The sequence below is a fragment of the Eurosta solidaginis genome, chromosome 4 (assembly GCF_040869045.1).
Source record: "Eurosta solidaginis isolate ZX-2024a chromosome 4, ASM4086904v1, whole genome shotgun sequence".
Taxonomy (NCBI): domain Eukaryota; kingdom Metazoa; phylum Arthropoda; class Insecta; order Diptera; family Tephritidae; genus Eurosta; species Eurosta solidaginis.
The window spans coordinates 13,468,216-13,492,063 of record NC_090322.1 but is presented as its reverse complement, the minus strand read 5'-3'; the positions used below and the strand labels follow the sequence as shown (position 1 = coordinate 13,492,063).

At 37.3% G+C, this 23,848-nt stretch overlaps 1 protein-coding gene across 7 annotated transcripts in view; it reads right to left on the bottom strand.

Moving 5' to 3' along the window:
- Positions 1-370: 370 nt before the first annotated feature.
- Positions 371-23,848, bottom strand: part of LOC137249079 (kelch-like protein 5) — a 72,075-nt gene continuing 48,597 nt past the window's right edge. For all 7 annotated transcript variants that reach the window (XM_067780239.1, XM_067780245.1, XM_067780241.1 and 4 more), the window contains exons 7-8: positions 851-952; positions 371-793 (exon numbers count right to left, since the gene is read on the bottom strand). In XM_067780239.1, the coding sequence (XP_067636340.1) occupies positions 557-793; positions 851-952 (339 nt within the window). In that variant the 3' untranslated portion in view covers positions 371-556. The remainder of the gene's footprint in view (positions 794-850; positions 953-23,848) is intronic.

Sequence of the window (23,848 nt, the reverse complement as noted above, 5' to 3'; positions counted from 1 at the left end):
GAGCAGCTCTGATTATCAGTAATAAGCAGATTGCATTTAAAACTTCCGTTTCTCATAGATAACAGCCTATTTTCATGTACAGAAAAGGGCCGATTTACATCCTGGAAAGGAGTGCCTACTTTCGTTACACTGCACTAAACCTTCGGAGAGTATCTTTGTGGTTACAACAACAACCACTAGCACCTACAGTTACATGCTCGAATATCATGCAAACGACTTGATTTGACCTCGTCCAATTGGAGTTAAGAATATCCTAGCATGAAATAAAAATAGGCAACTGAGTTATATATCAAGTTATATTAGTTCAAAATTTTATAGGAAGCGTGTAAAAGACTAGGCGCACCTGAGACTTAAATTAATACAGTTGGAGAAAAGTGTGTGCATTTTGTTTATTTTTCTTGCATTTTTAAACAAATTTAATATACTTCAATGTATGTATGTAGTTAGTATAACAAAACTAAAATACTCTTAGTTCAGCTAAATATAAAAAATGTATCATTTAATCCAATAAGTAAATTTGAAACTGAAACGCACATCTCCAGAACCGCCAAATATACTACCCGAGACTGCTTTGATTCTCGATCGCTTTAAGGTTAAGTAAATCATTCGGCACAGTAAAACAATAGTATTTTCCAGCCAAAGGTATTGGTGCCTTATGGATCCATTTATCATTTTGTTCATCGTAAACTGAAACAGAAGTCTTATCTTCATTGGAACAGCCACTGATAACCCAAAATTGATTTTGGAATGAAATACAACCCACCCCTCCAAAGTAAACGCCCAACGAGGAAATCTTCAAAAATAATAATTTGAGGTAAGGTTTTTAAAAACAATAAGTATTTCAACATACCAGAGTCCACTCATCCTTCTGAGGGTTGTAACGTTCTACCGGTACTAGGAATTTTCCATCCCAGCCACCAACAACAAATATTTGCCCATTGTGCACAGCTGCCTGTAAAGTAAAACGTATGCATGTATGTATGTAGATATAAGTTGATTATCTATATATTAATACGCTAACAAAATTTCAGGCTGTTTCGCATACTTAGCATACATAAAATCATATAAAGGTTATATGAATCGATTCGTATTGATCAGCCGCAGTGCACAGGCCTATTTTTGTTAACAAATATTACTCTATTTGTTTATAATTAATAGAAAAAGTTTTTTGTAAATTCGAAAATCTGTGCAACTATCGAAATTGCCATCTGTAGGACGCATTATGTTCACAAACCCCCCTGAGTACATAGCTCCAAATTCTCAATTGTTGCGTTGCTCAAATGTTTCATCTCTACATATGTATATATTTGTACACGCCAAAGGGTGAGAGAACTACTGCTTCGTTCATTTTCTGTTGAAATAAAATATTGTTTCCCATTGTTTCCAATTACCTATATTGGTTTGTACCATGTTGAAAAGTAACCGGTTCAGGATTACAACACGAATAGATCGTACCTTTAAATGCAACTCTACATCTTATTACTCCTTTGATGTATTGTATTTCTTATGCACAATATTCTTTTAGTATTTCAATAAAATCAATTATAATAAAACGTGTTCTATTAATTACGCTCCAAGGACCTATCCCCAACATTGGTTATGGGCCCAGGACACAGTCCGCGAAAGTAATTAAGACGTTTATAAATAAATTAAAACGGGTGTGTCGCGTTTTAAAGAAAGTTATACGCAGAAATGAACTCGCTATATCAAATTGAGAAGCTCGATGAAAAGAATTTTGACTCATGGCGGGTACAAATGAAAAGTGTCCTAATACATGCCGGACTATGGCACATAGTGAGCGAAAAAGTTGTAAAGCCTGAAAATGATACATCCGAGTGGGAAGCGCTTGATGAGAAGGCTTTAGTCACAATTACTCTTAGTGTAAATGCGTCGCAACTCAACCACATAAAGCAATGCAAAACATCAACTGAAGCGTGGAAGGCTCTAGAAAATTTGCATCAACCAAGTGGACCTGTACACAAGGTGTCGTTATATAAGAAGCTTCTCGGTATGAAGCTAAGTGACAGCGAAAATATGTCTAAATATTTAAATGACTTTACTTGCGTTGTAGAAAAATTAACCGAAGTCGGAATTGAAATTAAAGACGAATTATTTACAATAATTCTACTGTCAAGTCTACCAAAGCAGTACGAACATTTTGTTGTTGCGATGGAGACAAGAGACACGTTGCCGACATTGACGAATTTGAAGGTTAAGCTTCTAGAAGAGTTCGAGCGAAAGAAACAGACAAAACGCGGTTCAGCTGAAAACGAAGGGGAATCGCAAGCCTTTGCTTTGTGGTCAAAGAATGGAGAAAAAGGGGAAACTTCAACGAATAAGAGAAATAGAAATATGCAAAATGTCAAATGCTATAAGTGTGGGCAGCGCGGCCATTACGCTGCAAACTGCAACCTGAAATCCAATAAGAACGATCAGAGAGCAACGAAGAGAAATGAGCACTCATTTACGATGTTAGCAGCAGCTAGTGCGTTTGATAACTCGACTTGGCTTCTTGACAGCGGCGCGACAGCACATATGTGTTGCAACAAACATTTTTTTATTTCACTCAAACATCACAAAGAGAAAATTAGTCTAGCGGGAGACAATTTCATTTACGCAGAAGGTGTGGGTGAAGTGCGAATTAGATATCAAGAGAGTGATATTATTCTACACAATGTTTTGTTTGTGCCAAATATGGGCAGTAATTTTATATCCGTCGCTAAAGCTGTAGAAAATGGTCTACAAGTAATGTTTGATAAACATAGCGCAAAAATAATTAGCAAAAATGAAATAGTGTTGAGCGCCATGAAGGTAAACAAACTTTTTGTATTTCGATGCAGTAGCAAAAGCAATAGCAAAAGAAATAGCAACAAATGTTTTTATTCTTCAAATGAAAAAGCAATTTCGTGGCACGAGCGATATGGACATTTGAACTACGGTAGTTTACAAGAATTAGTAAATAAAGACATGGTGCGCGGAATTGACAAAGTGACGTTCGCTAAAGACATTGAGTGCGAAGTATGTGCACGGTGCAAAATAAACGTAAAGCCTTTTCCGAAGAGTACGGAAAACCGAGCAAAAGAAATTCAGAATTAGTACACACAGATGTGTGTGGCCCATTTCGTACAAAATCGCTTGGTGGTGCGCGTTATTTCTTAAATTTCATAGACGATAAATCCAGGCGCATGTTTGTTTATTTTCTTAAGTCTAAAGAAGAAGTCTTAGAAAAATTTAAAATGTTTGCAAATTTGGTAGAGCGCCAGACTGGAAAAAGAATTAAAGTAATTCGAAGCGATAATGGACGTGAGTTCGTAAATAAAGAGTTTGATAAGTATTTAAATGAGTGTGGCATAAAACGACAGCTGACAGTGCCGTATACGCCGCAGCAGAACGGGGTCGCTGAGAGGGCCAACCGTACCATAGTTGAGATGGCACGTACCATGTTGCTTCAGAGTGGGCTTCACGAGTGTTTATGGGCAGAGGCAGTAAATACGGCAGTATTTCTGCGAAACAGATCGCCTACAAAGGCATTAAATAATATGACGCTTTACGAGGCTTGGTCTGGGCGAAAGCCAGTTGTAAATTGTTTAAGAGTGTTCGGCTCAGAAGCAATTGCGTTGAATCAAGTGAACAAAAGTAAATTCAAGCCTAAAGGAAAGAAGTACGTTATGGTAGGTTATTCACTAACGTCGAAAGCGTATCGCTTATATGATTCAGAGCAGCGCATTATAGTAGAGAAACGCGATGTAAAGTTTTTACCGATGAATAAAAATGAATTAGTAGATTTTTCTGACCTCTTATCCACTGAAAATCGTGAACACATTACTAAAGCGAAATCATCTAAAGTATTGAGTGAAGATGAAGCAAATGACAGCGACGATTTATTTGAAGAGGTGAAGACGTCTGATTCAGACAGCGACTACCAAGATAGTTTTTGTGAAACTCCGACCAAGGAGGAAGAATCTCCTGCGCAAATTGGTCGAGGTAGGCCGAAGTTTGTACGTACTGGAAAGCCTGGGCGCCCACGAAAAGTATATAATTCGGTAAATATGATGCAAAGTGCGTGCGAAATTGAAATTCCTCAAACGGTGAAAGAAGCTGAAAGCTGCGAGCTTAAGGAAGAGTGGGCAAAGGCGATGAAAGTCGAATATGATGCTTTGGTGCGAAACCAAACGTGGCAGTTAGTTGACTTACCAACTGGCGAAAAGGCAATCGGGTGTAAATGGGTTTTCACCGTAAAGAACGACAAAAATGGTGGCGTTGAACGATTTAAGGCGCGTTTAGTCGCAAAGGGCTGTAGCCAACAATTCGGTGTAAATTACACTGAGACATTTTCTCCGGTAGTACGTTACGCTACAATTCGTATGGTGTTGGCATTAGCGGCAGAGCTCAAAATGTACACTCATCAAATGAATGTTTGTAACGCATACCTTAACAGCTAGCTTACTGACGTAGTATATATGCAGCAGCCTGAATGTTTTACCGACAAACAATTTCCTGATCGAGTACTGAAGCTCAATAAAGCCATATATGGACTGAAACAATCCGGAAGAGAGTGGAATCAAAAATTGGATGACGTTTTAAAGAGAATTGGGTTCGAGGCATGTAAGAAAGAGCACTGTTTATACAGAATGAGTAACCAAGGTGATTTAAGTCTCATTGCTGTATATTTAGATGACTTGATCATTAGCTCCCAAAACAAAGATGATCTCTTGGCGATTAAATCACAGATATCAAGCAGTTTTGAGTGCGTCGTTAAAGGTCCCATTTCGTATTTCTTAGGAATGGAGATCACTAGAGAAGGCGAGACGGGAAACATCTCAGTTGGGCAATCACTGTATGTGAGAGAGATTTTAGAAAAATACAGTATGACAAGCTGTCGAGTAGCGAAGACACCGTTAGACGCAGGTTTTCAAATAGGATGCACTAGTGAGTCGTGTGCTAAAGTAGATGTTACAAGTTACCAATCAGCAATCGGTGCATTAATGTTTCTCGCTATTTGTACAAGGCCAGATATATTGCATTCAATTTCTAAGCTGGCACAGCGAAATAAAAATCCGCATAAAGAGCACGAATCTGGTATCAAGCATATTTTAAGATACCTGGCAATGACTGAAGACTACAAACTAGTATACCGTTGTACTGGCAAACCTATAGAGGGATTCGTAGATGCCGATTGGGGCAGCAATACTCTCGACCGTAAATCGTACACGGGGTATGTATTCTTCATGGGTGGTAGTGCAATCTCGTGGGAAAGTAAGCGAAAAAACAGCGTAGCCCTCAGCAGCACAGAGGCAGAGTACATCGCATTGGCATCAGCTGCAAAGTAGTGTATTTACGAAGTCTTATGAAAGATATTGGCGTATGTGATTCTGGCAATCCAATTGTGGTTTACGGCGATAATTTAAGTGCACAGCAATTAGCGAAAACCCCGGTTTATCACTCACGAAGCAAGCACATAGATATTAAATATCATTTCGTTAGAGAAGCAATTAATAATAATCTAATCGAAGTGAAATATACTTGCACTAATGAGATGATTGCTGATGTGCTTACAAAGAATTTAAATAAAACTAAACATGAGAAGTTTGTAAAATTGTTAGGTTTGAGTTCAAAGCATATGTAAACGACCTACTCGTGTTGAGGAAGAGTGTTGAAAAGTAACCGGTTCAGGATTACAACACAAATAGATCGTACCTTTAAATGCAACTCTACATCTTATTACTCCTTTGATGTATTGTATTTCTTATGCACAATATTCTTTTAGTCTTTCAATAAACTCAATTATAATAAAACGTGTTCTATTAATTACGCTCCAAGGACCTATCCCCAACATACCAAAATCCTTAAAAAATTGTTCTAAAATAATTATTAGCGCACAAAAAAACTTTTAAAGAGAAGTAATAACTTAACCGGCCTATTTTTTTGGACAAATTTTACTTACACGTAAAAGCATAGGTCTTTATTTAACAGATTCTTTGTTTTTCATTTTAGGTGCTTTAAAAAAAATGAAATCAGAAATAATGACCCACTTTTGTTCAAACTCACTAAATTTATTTATTTATAACAATTAATTGCAAATTTGACCCAAATGTTTTTTGCATTTCCAGATTTTATGCTCATTTTAGATATAGCACGTCTTATAGTGAACAAAAAATAAATAAATTTGCTACAAAGATATTACAATAAAATTTGTATATTGTCTTTTATGCTAATTTATTTTGATATTTCTTATTTTATTTTATTATATTATCTTTTATTTCAACTTAGTTTATTATTATTTAAATGCAACTTGATTGAATCGGAAAATTTGACGTTGTATATTAAACGAAAAAAAACGACCCAAAAACGTTTTCGATTTTAGGTCGAAATATTGCATAGGCCGTATATTACTCTACTATCTATATATTAATACGCTAACAAAATTTCCATACAATCAATTGACAGGCTGTTTCGCATAGTTAGCGTACGTAAAATCATGTAAAAGTTATATGAATCGATTCGTATGGATCAGCCGCAGTGCATAGGCCTATTTTTGTTAACAAATATTACTCTATTTGTTTATAATTAATAGAAAGTTTTTTGTAAATTCGAAAATCTGTGCAAATATCGAAATTAAATTGCCATCTGTAGGACCCATTATGTTCACAAACCCCGCTGAATTCGAAATTCCAAAAGCTGCATTGTCGCGTTGCTCAAATGTTTCATCTACATATGTACATATTCGTACGCGCCAAAAGGTGAGAGGACTACTGCCTCACTCATTTTCAGTTCAAATAAAATATTGTTTCGCATTGTTGCCACTTACCTATATTGGTCTGTACCGAAATCCTTAAAAAATTGTTCTAAGATGATTGTTAGCGCACAAAAAAACTTTAAAGAGAAGTAATAACTTAACCGGCCCATTTTTCTGGACAAATAATGAGTCATCTTTTGTTCAAGCTCACTTAATTTATTTATTTATAACAATTAATTGCAAATTTGACCCAAAATGTTTTTTGCATTTCCAGATTTTATGCTCATTTTAGATATAGCACGCCTTATACTGAACAAAAAATAAATAAATTTGCTACGAAGATATAACATTAAAATTTGTATATTGTCTTTTACGCTAATTTATTTTGATATTTCTTATTTTATTTTATTATATTATTTTTTATTTCAACTTAATTTATCTTATTTAAATGGAACTTGATAGCATCGGAAAATTTCACGATGTATATTAAACGAAAAAAACGACCCAGAAACGTTCGATTTTAGGTCTAAATATTGCATAGGCAGTATATTACCCAGTATATTTATTATTAGGCTAACTTTGTTGGATTATATGCCCATTAATCGGATGCTTAGATCCCATAACCCTAATTTGTTTATGATGCTTAAAGTTATGAAATCAATTTTATTTTAGTAAATATGTTTTCGTGAATAATTTCGATGTTTTTTTTTTTTTCTTTTCTTTCTAAGTTATTCTGCTTTGGTATATCTTAGTATTATATCGTTCACAGACGATATTTAAGGGTAGATATGGTCATATATATTCAAATTAATTACGTACATATGTAGATCTCAATGGGAATCCCAACATTAAATATCCGAACATTAGGATCTTCATATTTCCACAATGATAACATTAAAACCCGGAAAAAAGTCTAGGTGCACTTATTGCGTTTTTACATGGAACTGTTTATTCACTTCACTTAATTTTTTCGCACTTTAAGTACTTTATTTTTTCTTTCATTTAAAATTTTTTAGTAAACTCTGCCTCCTTTCTCATTACATAAGTTTTTTTATATCACACTTATGTACATATAACATATGTATTTATACAAAATTAAACTCGGTAAAGCGCCAATTGCATACCTAACGGGTGGCGTGAAATAGGCTAAATTCCTTCAGCACATTTCTTCGTTTTTCACTAAAAGCTCGTGTTTTTGAATTATGACACTATTGAATTAAATGGGCGATATACATATGTATATGGTAATATACGCCTACTGGGGAACCGAGCACCCAAAACTAACTTCGGTTGCGCCCCAACGGGGACCTCCCGGGTGGTGTGGAAAAAGCTATTTTTTAATTCAATTTCAAGTAATTTCCCCATAATTCTGTCAATTTCATTTGATTTTACCTATTTTTTATATTTTTTGTTTAAGGAGCTCCATACCAAAAAATTTAAGATAATACAATCAAAAACTGTGAGGTTCCATTTTGGAACCTCTGCAAAACTGATGTGCGCTTTGCACGCGCAACGCACTTACTCCACTCAAGACACCAAACACAGTAGTTGCAGTTTTATGGTTTAGTTTCTTCTTTATTTAATTCAGTTGTCGCACAGTAAAATGGTTTTTAATTATTTTACACTTTTATTAATTAACTTTAGTTTGTACAACTCGATTTATTTTAATTTTTAGGTTTTTGCCAATGTTCGCGTTCCTTCTCCAAATTTAATAATGGCCGGTCTTTTTCTGCCGAGCCGAATTGCTCTGTTTTCAAGATTTTTTTTTTTTTTTTTTGTAAGTTAGCTTAGTTAATTCAATTAATTACATTGGTATTAGTTTATTTAAATATAAGGTAACTATTTTACTCTATTAAAATTTTATTAGTGCAATGTTTTGTTTTTGTATTTTCGTATGCACAATATTTCTTCTTGTTTTAGGTATTGTGTGCTAAATATTTTAATGTTACACAAAAAAAATTGAATTTAAAAATATAATTATTTGTATACGGTTTTTATACGGTAATATAAAATGTTACTTTACTTTTATAAGTCTATTTTTGTGTACTTCTTTTTCTTTGCTTTTAGTTTCATCGAAAATAGTTACATTAGGTTCGTTAATTTTGGTTATAATTAACGGACCTTGATAAATATTTTCGTGTTTATGATGTAGTTCTTTCTGTAAAAAGTACTTTATCTCCGATTTTGACAACTAACGGACGTGCCGTTTTATCATACAGATTTTTACTTTGTAATTTATTTTTATTAATTAGGTTTTGTGCCATTTTTTGCGTTTTCTGCATTTTATACTTAACTTCTTTGGCATAGTTTTCGACATTATAGATCGGGTCAATTTTTTCTTTACTTAATTCATTCGGCAAAGTTGCCTTTTTCCCAAAAACTAACTAGAAAGGAGAAAACTGATCGTCGAAAACTGTGCTACTCGTAGTATTGTGTAGGAAAGTAAAGTATTTTAAATAAACATCCCAATCAGGAAAAGTATCTTTTAAATATGCACGTAAGTATTCATTAAAAACTCTATGATTACGTCCAATTGTGCCAACAGTTTCGTGATGGTATGCAGTTGAAAAATTATGTTTAATATGTAAAAGTTTAGTTAATTCTTCGAATAATTCATTTTTAAATTCTGTACCTAAATCTGAGTTTATGGCATTCATTGTGCCGTATGTTAAAATGAATCCTTCAAAAATTGCGCGGTGCTGTTTTTGCCGATTTGTCTGGCACAGCGACTGCTACCAGGTATTTAGTCATGTCGCAAATCATGGTAAGTGCGAACTTGTTACCGTATTTGGACTCAGGTAGGGGTCCTATTGTGTCAATTACTAGTATATCGAATGGTTTACAAGGAGTTGGTGTTAAAACAAGTTTTTCTTTTGTTTTAGGTTTAACCTTGTTTAAAAGAAAATCATTACAACTTTTGATATATTTCGATATATCACGAGTCATATATTTCCAATAAAACTTTGTTCGTAGTTTTGCGTTAAGTCTTTTCATTCCGCAGTGTCCACCAGAAATGGGACCATTATGGTAAATTTTCATTAGCTTTAATTTTGTATCTTCATCTGTTACTGTCTCCACTGGATCTGTTAAGATAATTTCTAATGATTTTAAAATTTTATTTCCAAAATTTTTGAAATTTGTAATAGTATTATGTTCGAACAAAATATCGTTTTTAGGCCATTCAATCTGCTTAATTTTGCGTTTGCCGGCTTCTGATTCAAGCCTCGAAAGTAATTTCTCTAAAGTCATTATTTCGTTAACAAGCTCAAAACTAAGTAACTCGAGTTTCTTTTGTTTAATATGCGCAAAAATTCTTAAACTTGTTGTTTTATTATTTTTATCATACGTAATTTCAGATCTTATCCGTGGAACTTTTTTTGAAAAATTAAATGAAAATTTGTCGTAAACGTGTAAAGTAACCTGTTTTTTGTCGTTTTTGTCAGTTTTCCTAGGAACGTTATTGTCGTTTTGCCGTTTTGTCATTGATCTTGTCTGCACTGCTAAAATTTGTTTGTTCGATTCCTTAATCTCATCTATTGTAATTCGCGATAGTGCATCAGCACCAACGTTTGATTTACCCTTTATGTAAACTATAGTAAAGTTATATTCTGCTAATTCTAACCTAATTCTCGAAAGTTTTGAAGATGGGTCTTTCATATTGAAAAGGTATACTAGAGGTCTAGGATCGGATTTTACAATGAAATGGGTGCCATAAACGTATGGTCGAAATTGCTTGATTGCAAAGTAAATACTTAAAAGCTCTAATTCTATTATTGGTTTTTTCTGCTCCGCTTTATTAAATGCTTTAGAAGCGAAATAGCGCCACATCCAGTTGTGGAAGCATCAACGGTAATAATAAATTGTTTAGTAAAATCTCGATATTTAAGTAATTTTGGTGAAAGTAATGCTACTTTCAAAGATAAAAATGCTCTTTCGCACTCTACATCCCATACAAATTCAACTCTTTTCCTGCTTAATCGATTTAGAGGCGCTGCCAGTGACGCAAAATTAGGTATAAACCGTCTGTAATAGTTTCCAAACGCGACGAATCGTCGTACCGCGTCCTTATCAGTCGGTTTTGTATACTTTTTAACTATGCTTAGCATTACGGGAGCCCTGAAAACAACCCCGACGGCTGCACTGTATACCATTCTGCGCATCCCACCTGAAGACCTGGTAGGAAAGAACAAAGTGTTAACGACCGCAACCAGGCTCGGTGCTTCGGGGCAGCTTGAGCGCCGACCATATGGCCATAGTAGTATAGCGTCATCAATCACAAGACGAACAGACTATATGATTCCCTATCTGCGCTTCGAGGGAGATCTTAACGCCACAATAGAGGTGGGCGGTTGGCGCAAGGGTGCGTTAATGGCGGACGGGGCGATACATGTGTACACCGATAGTTCCAAAGTAGTGGAAGGAGTAGGGTCTGCGGTATACTGCGCTGATCCGGAAATAAGCAGATCATACAGGCTGCCGGATTACTGTAGCGTTTTCCAAGCGGAAATATTAGCAGTAACCAAAGCAGTAGAAGCCCTGGAAGAGAATAGCTTAAGCTGCAACCGTGTTAACTTTTAAATTGACAGTCAAGCAGCAATTAAGGCAATAATCTCGCATAGCACAGCATCTAAATGCGTGTTAGAGTGTAAGCAGTCTCTGGAGAGAATCGGGACAGGGAGAAGCATACATCTATATTGGGTCCCAGGGCATATGGGAGTAGATGGGAATGAAAAAGCGGACGAACTAGCTAAAAAGGGCGCATCCCTTGAAGATTGCTCCGTAGATGTCCCATTTAGATTGGGCAAGATTAAGCGAAGGCGAGAGGTGCACATGATCGACCAAGCGGGAAAGGCGTGGGTTCAAGCGCGGTGCTGTAAGTGTCGAAGATTATGTGTAGGTCTTACAACCTTAGACTAACACAGTTGCTCCTACCATTAAAAAGAGAGGACTGTAGACTCATGACGGGTATTCTGACTGGACACTGCCTTCTGGCGTCACATGCCTTTAAATTAGGCTTGGTCAGTGATAGCAGATGTAGGAAGTGCGGGTTGGAGGAGGAAGCGATCGAGCACGTTCTGTGCTCGTGCCCTGCACTTGCCAGGCTAAGACTCCAGCTATTAGGAGTGATACAGCTGTCAGATATGGAAGCAGCAAGTGGCTTAAGTCCTAGGAAGCTTCTAGTATTTCCCAAGAGGACGAAGTTATTTTATAACATACGTCCTGGTTTTTGATAGGGTTTTTCAGTTTGGTCGTTAAAACAAATTTCTGGTAACACTACGGACTCAATCAGTCTATGTGAGGTCCTCATGGACCGGCCAGTTCAACCTACCTAACTGCGTTTATTTTGGAGTCGTCTGGCAACAAACCTTTGGCTGAACATTTGTGACCTAAAAATGCAACTTCTGGCCGTAAAAAGTTGCATTTATTTGGGTTAAGCTTGAGATTGAACGACCTACAAGTATTTAAAACTTTTGAAAGATTTTTAATATAGTGTGTTCACTACAACCTATGACGATAATATCGTCGACGTATAAAAATCCGACATTGGGTGGTATACCCGAAAAAGCTATTGTCATCATTCGTGAGAATGAATTTGGTGCTATATTTAAAACGAATGGAAGCACTTTCCATCTAAATGCACCTCGGTCAGTGCTAAAATACGTAATGTCACGTGAGTCAGGATGCAAGGGGATTTGATGAAATCCCGAAAAAAGATCTAATATGGAAAAATACTTTGCCCTGCTTTGTAATTTATTTTTATTAATTAGGTTTTGTGCCATTTTGTGCGTTTTCAGCATTCTATACTTAACTTTTTTGGCATAGCTTTCGACATTATAGATCGGGTCAATTTTTTCTTTACTTAATTCATTCGGCAAAGTTGCCTTTTTCCCAAAAACTAACTCGAAAGGAGAAAACTGATTGTCGAAAACTGTGCTACTCGTAGTATTGTGTAGGAAAGTAAAGTATTTTAAATAAACATCCCAATCAGAAAAAGTATCTTTTAAATATGCACATAAGTATTCATTAAAAACTCTATGATTACGTTCAATTGTGCCAACAGTTTCGTGATGGTATGCAGTTGAAAAATTATGTTTAATATGTAAAAGTTTAGTTAATTCTTCGAATAATTCATTTTTAAATTCTGTACCTAAATCTGAGTATATGGCATTCATTGTGCCGTATGTTAAAATGAATCCTTCAAAAATTGCTGAAGCAATTGTTTTTGCCGATTTGTCTGACACAGTGGCTGTTACCAGGTATTTAGTCATGTCGCAAATCATGGTAAGTGCGAACTTGTTACTGTATTTGGACTCAGGTAGGGGTCCTATTGTGTCAATTACTAGTATATCGAATGGTTTACAAGGAGTTGGTGTTAAAACAAGTTTTTCTTTTGTTTTAGGTTTAATCTTGTTTAAAAGAAAATCCTTACAACTTTTGATATATTTCGATATATCACGAGTCATATATTTCCAATAAAACTTTGTTCGTAGTTTTGCGTAGTCTTTTCATTCCGCAGTGTCCACCAGAAATGGGATCATTATGGTAAATTTTCATTAGGTTTAATTTTGTATCTTCATCTGTTACTGTCTCCACTGGATCTGTTAAGATAATTTCTAATGATTTTAAAATTTTATTTCCAAAATTTTTGAAATTTGTAATAGTATAATGTTCGAACAAAATATCGTTTCTAGGCCATTCAATCTGCTTAATTTTGCGTTTGCCGGCTTCTGATTCAAGCCTCGAAAGTAATTTCTCTAAAGTCATTAAATCGTTAACAAGCTCAAAACTAAGTAACTCGAGTTTCTTATGTTTAATATGCGTAAAAATTCTTAAACTTGTTGTTTTATTATTTTTATCATACGTAATTTCAGATCTTATCCGTGGAACTTTTTTCGAAAAATTAAATGAAAATTTGTCGTAAACGTGAAAGTGAGCTGTTTTTCGTCGTTTTTGTCAGTTTTCCTAGGAAGGTTATTGTCGTTTTGCCGTTTTGTCATTGATCTTGTCTGTACTGCTAAAATTTGTTTGTTCGATTCCTTAATCTCATCTATTGTAATACGCGATAGTGCATCAGCACCAACGTCTGATTTACCATTTATGTAAACTATAGTAAAATTATATTCTGCTAATTCTATCCTAATTCTCGAAAGTTTTGAAGATGGGTTTTTCATATTGAAAAGGTATACTAGAGGTCTATGATCGGATTTTACAATGAAATGGGCCATAAACGTATGGTCGAAATTGCTTGATTGCAAAGTAAATAGGTTAAACCTCTAATTCTATTATTGGTTTTTTCTGCTCCGCTTTATTAAATGCTTTAGAAGCGAAATAGCGCCACATCCAGTTGTGGAAGCATCAACGGTAATAATAAATTGTTTAGTAAAATCTGGATATTGAAGTAATTTTGGTGAAAGTAATGCTGCTTTCAAAGATAAAAATGCTCTTTCGCACTTTACATCCCATACAAATTCAACTCTTTTCCTGCTTAATCGATTTAGAGGCACTGCCAGAGACGCAAAATTAGGTATAAACCGTCTGTAATAGTTTGCAAACGCGACGAATCGTCGTACTGCGTCCTTATCAGTCGGTTTTGTATACTTTTTAACTGCGTTTATTTTGGAGTCGTCTGGCAACAAACCTTTGGCTGAACATTTGTGACCTAAAAATATAACTTCTGGACGTAAAAAGTTGCATTTATTTGGCTTAAGCTTGAGATTGAAGGACCTACAAGTATTTAAAACTTTTGAAAGATTTTTAATATGGTGTGTTCACTACAACCTATAACGATAATATCGTCGACGTATAAAAATCCGACATTGGGTGGTATACCCGAAAAAGCTATTGTCATCATTCGTGAGAATGAATTTGGTGCTATATTTAAACCGAATGGAAGCACTTTCCATCTAAATGCACCTCGGTCAGTGCTGAAAGACGTAATGTCACGTGAGTCAGGATGCAAGGGGATTTGATGAAATCCCGAAAAAAGATCTAATGTGGAAAAATAATTTGCCCTGCCAAGATTGTCTAAAATATCGTCAACTGTAGCTAGTGGAAATTTATCAGCAATGAGTTTTTTGTTTACTGCGCGAAAACCTACGCACATACGACAAGCTTTTTGACCATTAGTATCCTTCTTTGGGACTACAATCAAAGGACTATTGTAATTGGAATAACTGGGTTCAATCAAATCGTTGTCTAACAATTTATTTACTTACTTACTTAATTGGCGCTTAACCGTCTAAACGGTTATGGCCGTCCAACAAGGCGCGCCAGTCGCTCCTTCGCTCCGCCAACCGGCGCCAATTGGTTATACCAGGGGATTTTAAATCGTTTTCCACCTGGTCCTTCCAACGGAGTGGGGCCGCCCTCTACCTCTGCTTCCATAGGCGGGTTCCGATAGAAACACTTTCTTGGCTGGAGTATCATCTTTCATTCGCATAACATTGGCGGCCACCGTGGTGTGATGGTAGCGTGCTCCGCCTATCACACCGTATGCCCTGGGTTCAACTCCCGGGCAAAGCAACATCAAAATTTTAGAAATAAGATTTTTCAATTAGAAGAAAATTTTTCTAAGCGGGGTCGCCCCTCGGCAGTGTCTGGCAAGCGCTCCGATTGTATTTCTGCCATGAAAAGCTCTCAGTGAAAACTCATCTGCCTTGCAGATGCCGTTCGGAGTCGGCATAAAACATGTAGGTCCCGTCCGGCCAATTTGTAGGGAAAAATCAAGAGGAGCACGACGAAAATTGGAAGAGAAGCTCGGCCTTAGATCTCTTCGGAGGTTATCGCGCCTTACATTTATTTATTTATTATTATGTTGATGTCTGTGTATAGCTCGTACAGCTCATCATTAAATCTTCTTCGGTACTCGCCATCGCCAACGCGTAGAGGTCCATAAATCTTTCGAAGAACTTTTCTCTCGAACACTCCCAAAGCCGCTTCATCTGCTGTTGTCATGGTCCATGCTTCTGCCCCATATAGCAGGACGGGTACGATAAGTGACTTGTAGAGTATGATTTTCGTTCGCCGAGAGAGGACTTTACTTTTCAATTGCCTACCTAGTCCAAAGTAGCATTTATTGGCAAGATTGATTCTTCGCTGGATTTCAGTGCTGATGTTGTTGCTAGTGTTGATGCTGGCTCCCAAATAAACGAAGTCTTTTACTATTTCGAAATTATGGCTGCCAACAGTAGCGTGGTTGCCAAGGCGCATATGCGCTGACTCTTTGCTCGATGACAGCAGGTACTTCGTTTTGTCCTCATTCACCATCAAACCCATCTTTACCGCTTCTTTTTCCAGTTTGGAGTAAGCAGAACTAACAGCGTGGGTGTTTAGGCCGATGATATCAATGTCATCAGCATATGCCAGTAATTGCACGCTTTTATAGTATATTGTTCCAGTGCGGTTAAGTTCTGCAGCTAGTATAATTTTCTCCAGCATCAAATTAAAGAAATCGCACGATAGGGGGTCACCCTGTCTGAAACCTCGTTTAGTTTCGAACGGCTCGGAGAGGTCCTTCCCAATTCTGACTGAGCTGATGGTGTTGCTCAACGTCATTTTGCACAGCCGTATAAGTTTTGCGGGGAAACCAAATTCAGACTTAGCGGCATATAGGCAGCTCCTTTTCGTGCTGTCGAAGGCGGCTTTAAAGTCGACGAAGAGGTGATGTGTATCGATTCTCTTTTCACGGGTTTTTTCCAAGATTTGGCGCATCGTGAAAATCTGGTCGATGGTAGATTTACCAGGTCTGAAGCCGCACTGATAAGGTCCAATCAGCCGGTTCACGGTGGGCTTCAATCTTTCGCACAATACACTTGAAAGGACCTTATATGCGATATTAAGAAGGCTGATTCCACGATAGTTGGTGCATTTTGCAGTATCCCCCTTCTTGTGGACTGGGCAAAGAACACTTAGATTCCAACCGTCGGGCATGCTTTCGTCCGCCCATATTTTGCTAAGAAGCTGCTGCATGCGCCTTACCAACTCCTCGCCGCCGAACTTGAATAGCTCCGCAGGCAATCCATCAGCGCCCGCGGCCTTGTTGTTTTTCAATCTGGTTATTGCTATTCTAACTTCGTCATAATCGGGCGGGGGGACATATATTCCATCATCATCGATTGCGGGATCGGGTTCTTCATCATTGCTGCCTCCATTTAGGAGAGCAGAGAAGTATTCCCTCCATAATCTAAGCACTCTCTGGACATCAGTTACAAGGTCGCCGTTTTCATTCCTACAGGAGTTTGCCCCGGTCTTAAAACCTTCCGTCTGTCGCCGTATTTTTTGGTAGAAGTTTCGGGCGTTATTCCTGGTGGCTAGCAGCTCAAGCTCCTCGCACTCACGCCTTTCTGCTTCTGCTTTTTTCTTCCTGAAAAGGCGTCTCGCTTCCCTTTTCAACTCACGATAGCGTTCACACACTCCTCTTGTCGCGCTCGCTTTTAACAATTTATTTACTTGGCGATTTATTTCTTCGCGTTGAGAGTATGACAATCGATAGTTTTTAACATATACCGGCTCATTGTCTGTCAATCTTAATTTTTGCTCGTAGAAGTCGTCCGTATCAAGAGCGAAAATGTCGGCATAATCTATGCAAAGGTCAATTAGTTTACTATGAGCATGTTGAGGTATTTGATTTTTTTAAATTGAAATAAGTTCTTTCGTACATTTGTCTTCTGTTTCTGTCTTGTTAATTGTATAAATATTGTAGACTGAAAGTTTTTCTGTCCGAATACTTTTTCTTTCCACATACTTGACATCATCCGTGGTGTTTATGGCTTTAATTATTGGGTTACTGCAATTAACAATGCACCTAGCAGTGAAAATGCCTTTTTCAATTTCCTACGAGTCCACGAAAAGTGGCTCGGGTGAATCTCCTAAATCAAAAAGTCTGAATATTTCACATCTGGGAGGAATGATACAACTATCGATTTCTGTTCCATGTAGGATTGGTATCGTGACTTTTTCATTACCTACCCAAAAGGAAATACTATTTCTTTCATAATTAATAATGCATTTGTTAATTTTCAGAAAATCTTTACCCAGTATGCCATCGGATGGAATATTAAAGTCTTCATTTACTACATGTAAAGTATGTTTAAAAGAAAAGTTTGAAAAATTTAAATTTACTGTAATTTTACCTAAGTGGAAACTGAATTGGAAGTGACACCGGTTATGTTAATAATGTCGTTTGTATTTAAGGAAATGTTACTGTCTATACATCATATTTTTATTAGAGAAATGTCGGCTTGAGTGTCTACTAGGAAAGAACAAAATTTTTGTGACTCGTTAAGTTGTAATTCTATGAAATCTGAATAATTTAGGTTTAAACCAGAGCCGGCCACACAAATACTAAAACAATTGCATAAGTGTGTGTAAAAATTGAGGGACAACTCCCCACAGTGTGCTAAAAGAAAATGTGAACAGCGAAGTTTGAAATTAAAAACGATTTTGGTTATTTGATTTCAAGCTAATCCTGACTATATTTACTTATATTCGTATAACTAAGAACGCGGAGGTCGAGCTAGTCAGATAAAACTTTTTTATAAAAGAAGGTATGGTGTTTATTCAATGCAAAATTTACTTTAAAAAATTCACTTTTTCATTAAGAAAGAACTATAAAACAAAGTAAATGTAAAGATAGAAATATATTTTCAAAACATAAAGTTATTCAATACAAAAAAATTTATGAAAATTAATAACACTAAGTAGAACGTATAAAAATATATTTATATTAAATTGTCAATTTTATTAATAATTAATAATAATTAATATTTAAATTGTCAATATTAATATGTATGTTCAAAGGAACTTAATAATACTAACTAAAACGTATTAAAAGTCACTTTAACATCGCAGCATATTGTTTTTATTATGTGCCCAAAAAGTAGCATGGACTCTTCCTTTTACATTCACTGTTTATTTTAGTGAGTGACAAGCGAAAGCAAACGATCGTGATCACACATGTTGTTGTTGTTGTTGTAGCGATAAGGTTGCTCCCCGAAGGCTTTGGGGAGTGTTATCGATGTGATGGTCCTTTGCCGGATACAGATCCGGTACGCTCCGGTACCACAGCACCATTAAGGTGCTAGCCCGACCATCTCGGGAACGATTTATGTGGCCACATTAAACCTTCAGGCCATCCCCTCCCTCCCCACCCCCAATTTCCATGAGGAGCTTGGGATCGCCAGAGCCTCGTCTGTTAGTGAAACAGGATTCGCCGCGGATACGTGAGGTTGACAATTGGGTTTGGAGAAGCTGTATATTGCGCTGGCAACCTGAAGGGTTGCGCTACACACCCCTTGAATCTGGTATTTTAGTCGCCTCTTACGACAGGCATACCTACCGCGAGTATATTCTGACCCCCTTACCCGCTGGGGTACGTGATCACACATCGTTAGTGTCGGTGTGAAAATCCGAACTCAAATTGCACAATGTACAACTTTTGGCCGGCTTTGGTTTAAACAATAGATGCCTATTGGTGAGGGAAATTCGCTTACTCGGTTAGTTCGTCCTCCCCCAATGTTCGCTCCTGATGGGCACTCGCGTTTAAAGCGCGAACGTTTGCGTTTCTACCTCTACCGTTGGATGATCTTGAGTTGTTACTTCTATTATTACTGCTATTTGTGTTTGAATTGGAATTTGGACATATTATTACTATTGTTGCTATTTTGGTATCTATTTCCGTTATAATTTCTATATCTTTGATTATTGTTGCCGTTACGGTTGCAGTCGTATGAAAATGAGCTTTTATTTCTATAACCAGTATAGCCGCGGTTTGGGTAAAAGCCTCGATAACTACCACGTGAATTTCTGAATGTGTTGTTACCACGTGATCGAAAAGCTAAAACCTGACGCTCAGTTACTTCGTTGTTTTGTTATACAATTAATTTCGCTACTACGTCTTTCGGATCAGCAAATGCCGTTGAGGCTAAAATGGTTTTGACTAAATTTGATTTTGCGTTTAAACGACACACGTTAACAGTTTGTTCGACTGTCCTTTCATGAGCTTTCGCTTGAGTGATCCCTTCAATAATAAGAGACCGCTCAAGTGAGTCAGCTAAATCTTCGACTTTTTTGGCAAAATCTGTATAATTGTTGTTATTAACGTGCAACGCTGCAACTTTTCCTGCTACAAATTTCGAGTTGTCTGGTTTGATCCTACTACGTAGAGCTACTTTGATTTCATTAACTGACGTTACTTGCCTTGGTATTGCTTCACGGGCTTTACCCTCTAGTTTTGATTTTAAGAATGCTATAAAAGTTTTAGTTAGATTTTTATCAGCGAACACTTCAGGTAATTCGATTTTGTCTATAAAGGTTTCAAGTGCTAGATGATCACCGCTGTAGTTTTCTCTAATAGAATTTGCACACATGTTAATGAAAGTTTTCTTTTCCTCAGGTGTTGCCATAATTTGATCGTTAAGATCTGAAGCTGAATTAGAAGAAGGTGAGGCAACGTTTGTATCAATTGGATCGTTCAGATCTGGGTTTACGGTAGAAGAAGGGTTAACTAATGTTGTACTATTTGAGTCGTTGAGATCTAATTTTAAAGTAGAAGAAGTTGAAGTTAATTTTGCACTATTTGAATCGTTAAGATTTGAAGCTAGATTAGAAGTTAAATTTTTACTGGAAGAATCTTCGAAGCCTGGAAAATCTGTTGCCAAAGAAAATCTATTTTCCTGGTTTGTGACTTCTTCGGTCGAAGATGAAGCTAAACTTTCGTAGCTTGAGGCTGAATTAGCGGAATCGGATTCTGAGTCTGAATTTTTTTGCACTTGCTTACCACTTCTAAGGTACATACATATGTAGTTATCAGGAAAGAAAAAAGAATTCAGTTCAAACTATGAAATTAATGAAGCACTTGTTTGAATGTCTGAATTTTTTTGAAGCTGAAGTGTTGAGGAAAAAGAAAAACATTACTGATTTGTAGGTGAATAGTCGCTAAGGAAATATTTAACACTTTATTGGAAGAATTAATTGAAATTGCAGTATGCTTGTATGAATAATGTGTAAAAAAGTAATTGAATTCAAAATGTCACAAAAGTATATAGGTATGAATTGGTAAAAATCTCAAAAATGTGGTAATTAGGGACGCACCGCTTTATTCAGAAAAATTTAATTTGGTTTTTCACGGAACCACCGCATATATAAAAAAAAATCTTAGTTGGTTTTTCACGGAAACACCGCATGTATTAAAAAAAATGTTAATCGGTTTTTAACGGAACCACCGCATATATCAAAAAAAGTTAGCTGATATTTAACGGAACCACCGCATATATCAAAAAAGTTAATTAGTTTTTTAACCAACCACCGTTTATAAAAAAATTCAATTGGTTTTTCACAAAGCACCGTTATATCAAAAATCCAAAATTTATGTGAAATGCGAAATTATTTTAATTGAAATGCGAAGGCACCGAATTTTATAAAAATTGTAATGTGCGTTAAAAAAATACCCGTAGGCAAAAATGTTAAATATATATATATACTTATTTTATCTTCTTCTGGTCACTGCTGCTGGCGTTCGCTGCTGCTACTGCGCTGGCAGTCTTAGTTCGCTGCTGGTGTTGTTGCTGCTTCTAAAGCGGCAATTACCCACCGACGTGTGCCGCACGTACGGACGTTTGTCGTACGAAACACGTTTGACCGAACCCCCAAGCCCGTAGGAATCAATGTGTGCGTCTGCGTACATGTACATAACATATTTGTGTGTGTATTGCTTCCAGATAAGCACTGTTGCCATTGACCAGTTTGCATGCATGCTTCATCATCAACATCAAGTTTTTCCATTTTAGTTTTGATGTTGTAAAAGGCTGGAATTAATATTAATTAAATATAAATAAAATAAATAAAATAAATAAATGTAAGGCGCGATAACCTCCGAAGAGATCTAAGGCCGAGCTTCTCTTCCAATTTGCGTCGTGCTCCTCTTGATTTTTCCCTACAAATTGGCCGGACGGGACCTACATGTTTTATGCCGACTCCGAACGGCATCTGCAAGGCAGATGAGTTTTCACTGAGAGCTTTTCATGGCAGAAATACAATCGGAGCGCTTGCCAGACACTGCCGAGGGGCGACCCCGCTTAGAAAAATTTTCTTCTAATTGAAAATCTTATTTCTAAAATTTTGATGTTGCTTTGCCCGGGAGTTGAACCCAGGGCATACGGTGTGATAGGCGGAGCACGCTACCATCACACCACGGTGGCCGCAATTAAATATAAATAGATTACATATTTATAATCTGCACTTTTACATGATTATTTCGAATTATTTTCACAATTTTCCAAACTTTAATTAGGTATTTTTGCATAAAACTCCAAACGGTCAAAAATTAGCGCACAAAAGTTTACTAGGCAAGTCTGTCTAGTGAGCGAGCGATCAGCTGACACGTTCTTACGGAAAAAATCAAAATTGTTTTGATTTCTACGTTCCGGGCTACTTACGTACGGGCGTTGCACGTCGGTGAGTTTTCGTTTACATTGCACACTCATATGATAGGTCGTGTCAGCTGACACGTTTTTGGTACGTACGTTCGTGAGTAACTGCCGCATAATTTTCGTCTTTGCGTGTTAATGTTGGTGGTGGTGGAAAATTGTGTATGTATTTCTTGTTGGGCGCCGTTATGCGTGGCGTGGTGCGAGTGCCGTTATGTTAGCGTTAAAATGCGGGTTGCGGGTTGTAAGTTTTACTTACGCGAGGATTATAGCCGATTATAAAAAACACTTACACTTGTTTTTCTTTGTTTAATTACTTTTTAGATAAACGGAAGTAGCCATTGACAGCTGACAGTCAGTGCTGCCAATGCCACTAATTGACGTTTGATATGATTACATATAGAGATGCCAATTATGCGCAAACATGCCGGCCGCCTTGAACGACCGCTCAAAATTAGAAAAATATACAAAGTATTTAAAGTTTACATCAATAAAATTCAAAGTGAAAAAATTTCTGTTTTTGTTGGTAATAATGATAGCTTCGCAATAGGTCTTAACAGCTCTCCTTCGGATGTTCGTAGGTTGACAATTCGTACGCGATCATCTGAGCCGGTATAGCTGTCGAGAACTCGACCAAGTTTCCATTTAGTGGGCGGAGCGTTGTTGTCGTGTATAACTACGACATCATCTCGTAGGTTTTGCGTTGGACGAACCCACTTCGATCGTCGCTGAAGATTCGCGAGATATTCGTCTCGCCATCGCTTCCAGAAGTGCTCCCTTATTGCTGTGATTGCTTGCCACCGCTGATGAAGGTTGCCCTTGAAAGGTTCTGTGTCAAGCTCCGGTAACTCCTTTATTCGTTTGCCGATCATAAAGTGGCCAGGTGTTAGCACTTCGAAGTCTTGTATGTCAGAAGGTATCCAGCAGAGTGGTCGAGAATTGACGCATGCTTCCACCTCGGTTAGGACTGTTGAAAACTCTTCGTAAGATAGTAACGCGGAGTCTAGTACGCGTTTTAAATGATGCTTTATGCGCTTAATTCCAGCCTCCCAATATCCGCCCATGTGTGGAGCGCTTGGAGGGTTAAAATGCCAGGTGACTTGGGTGTTGGCGAAGTAAGATGCGAACTTGTCGTCGTTAACGCACCTTTCAAACGCGGCACGTAGCTCCCTTTCGGCACCGACAAAGTTCGTGCCATTGTCGGAGAACATATGCTGACAATGTCCTCTTCGGTTGGTGAAACGTTTGAATGCGGCGATAAAGTTTGCAGACGTGAGGTCTCCGGCCAATTCTAGGTGCATGGCGCCTGTGCTCATACATATAAATGAGCAAATGTACGCCCTTGTTGATTTCGCGCCTTTACCATGAGTAAATTTTACGTTATATGGGCCGAAAAAATCGACCGCACTTTGAAGGAAGCATCGCGTACTCGTAACGCGACTAGGTGATAGATCGGACATCTGGTGCTGTAGGGGTTTGCGGTTCAAGCGTTTGCATCGTACGCAATGGCGGTATGTACCCCGAACTAAATTGCGAATGCCAGGGATCCAAAATTTACGTTGTATAGCAGCTTGCATCATTTGCGGGCCAGCGTGCAACATACCGATGTGAGTTTCAGCGGCTATTGCTTTAGCGAGCTGTGAATTTTTAGGCAAAATAATCGGATGTTTTATATCGTTCGTGCACG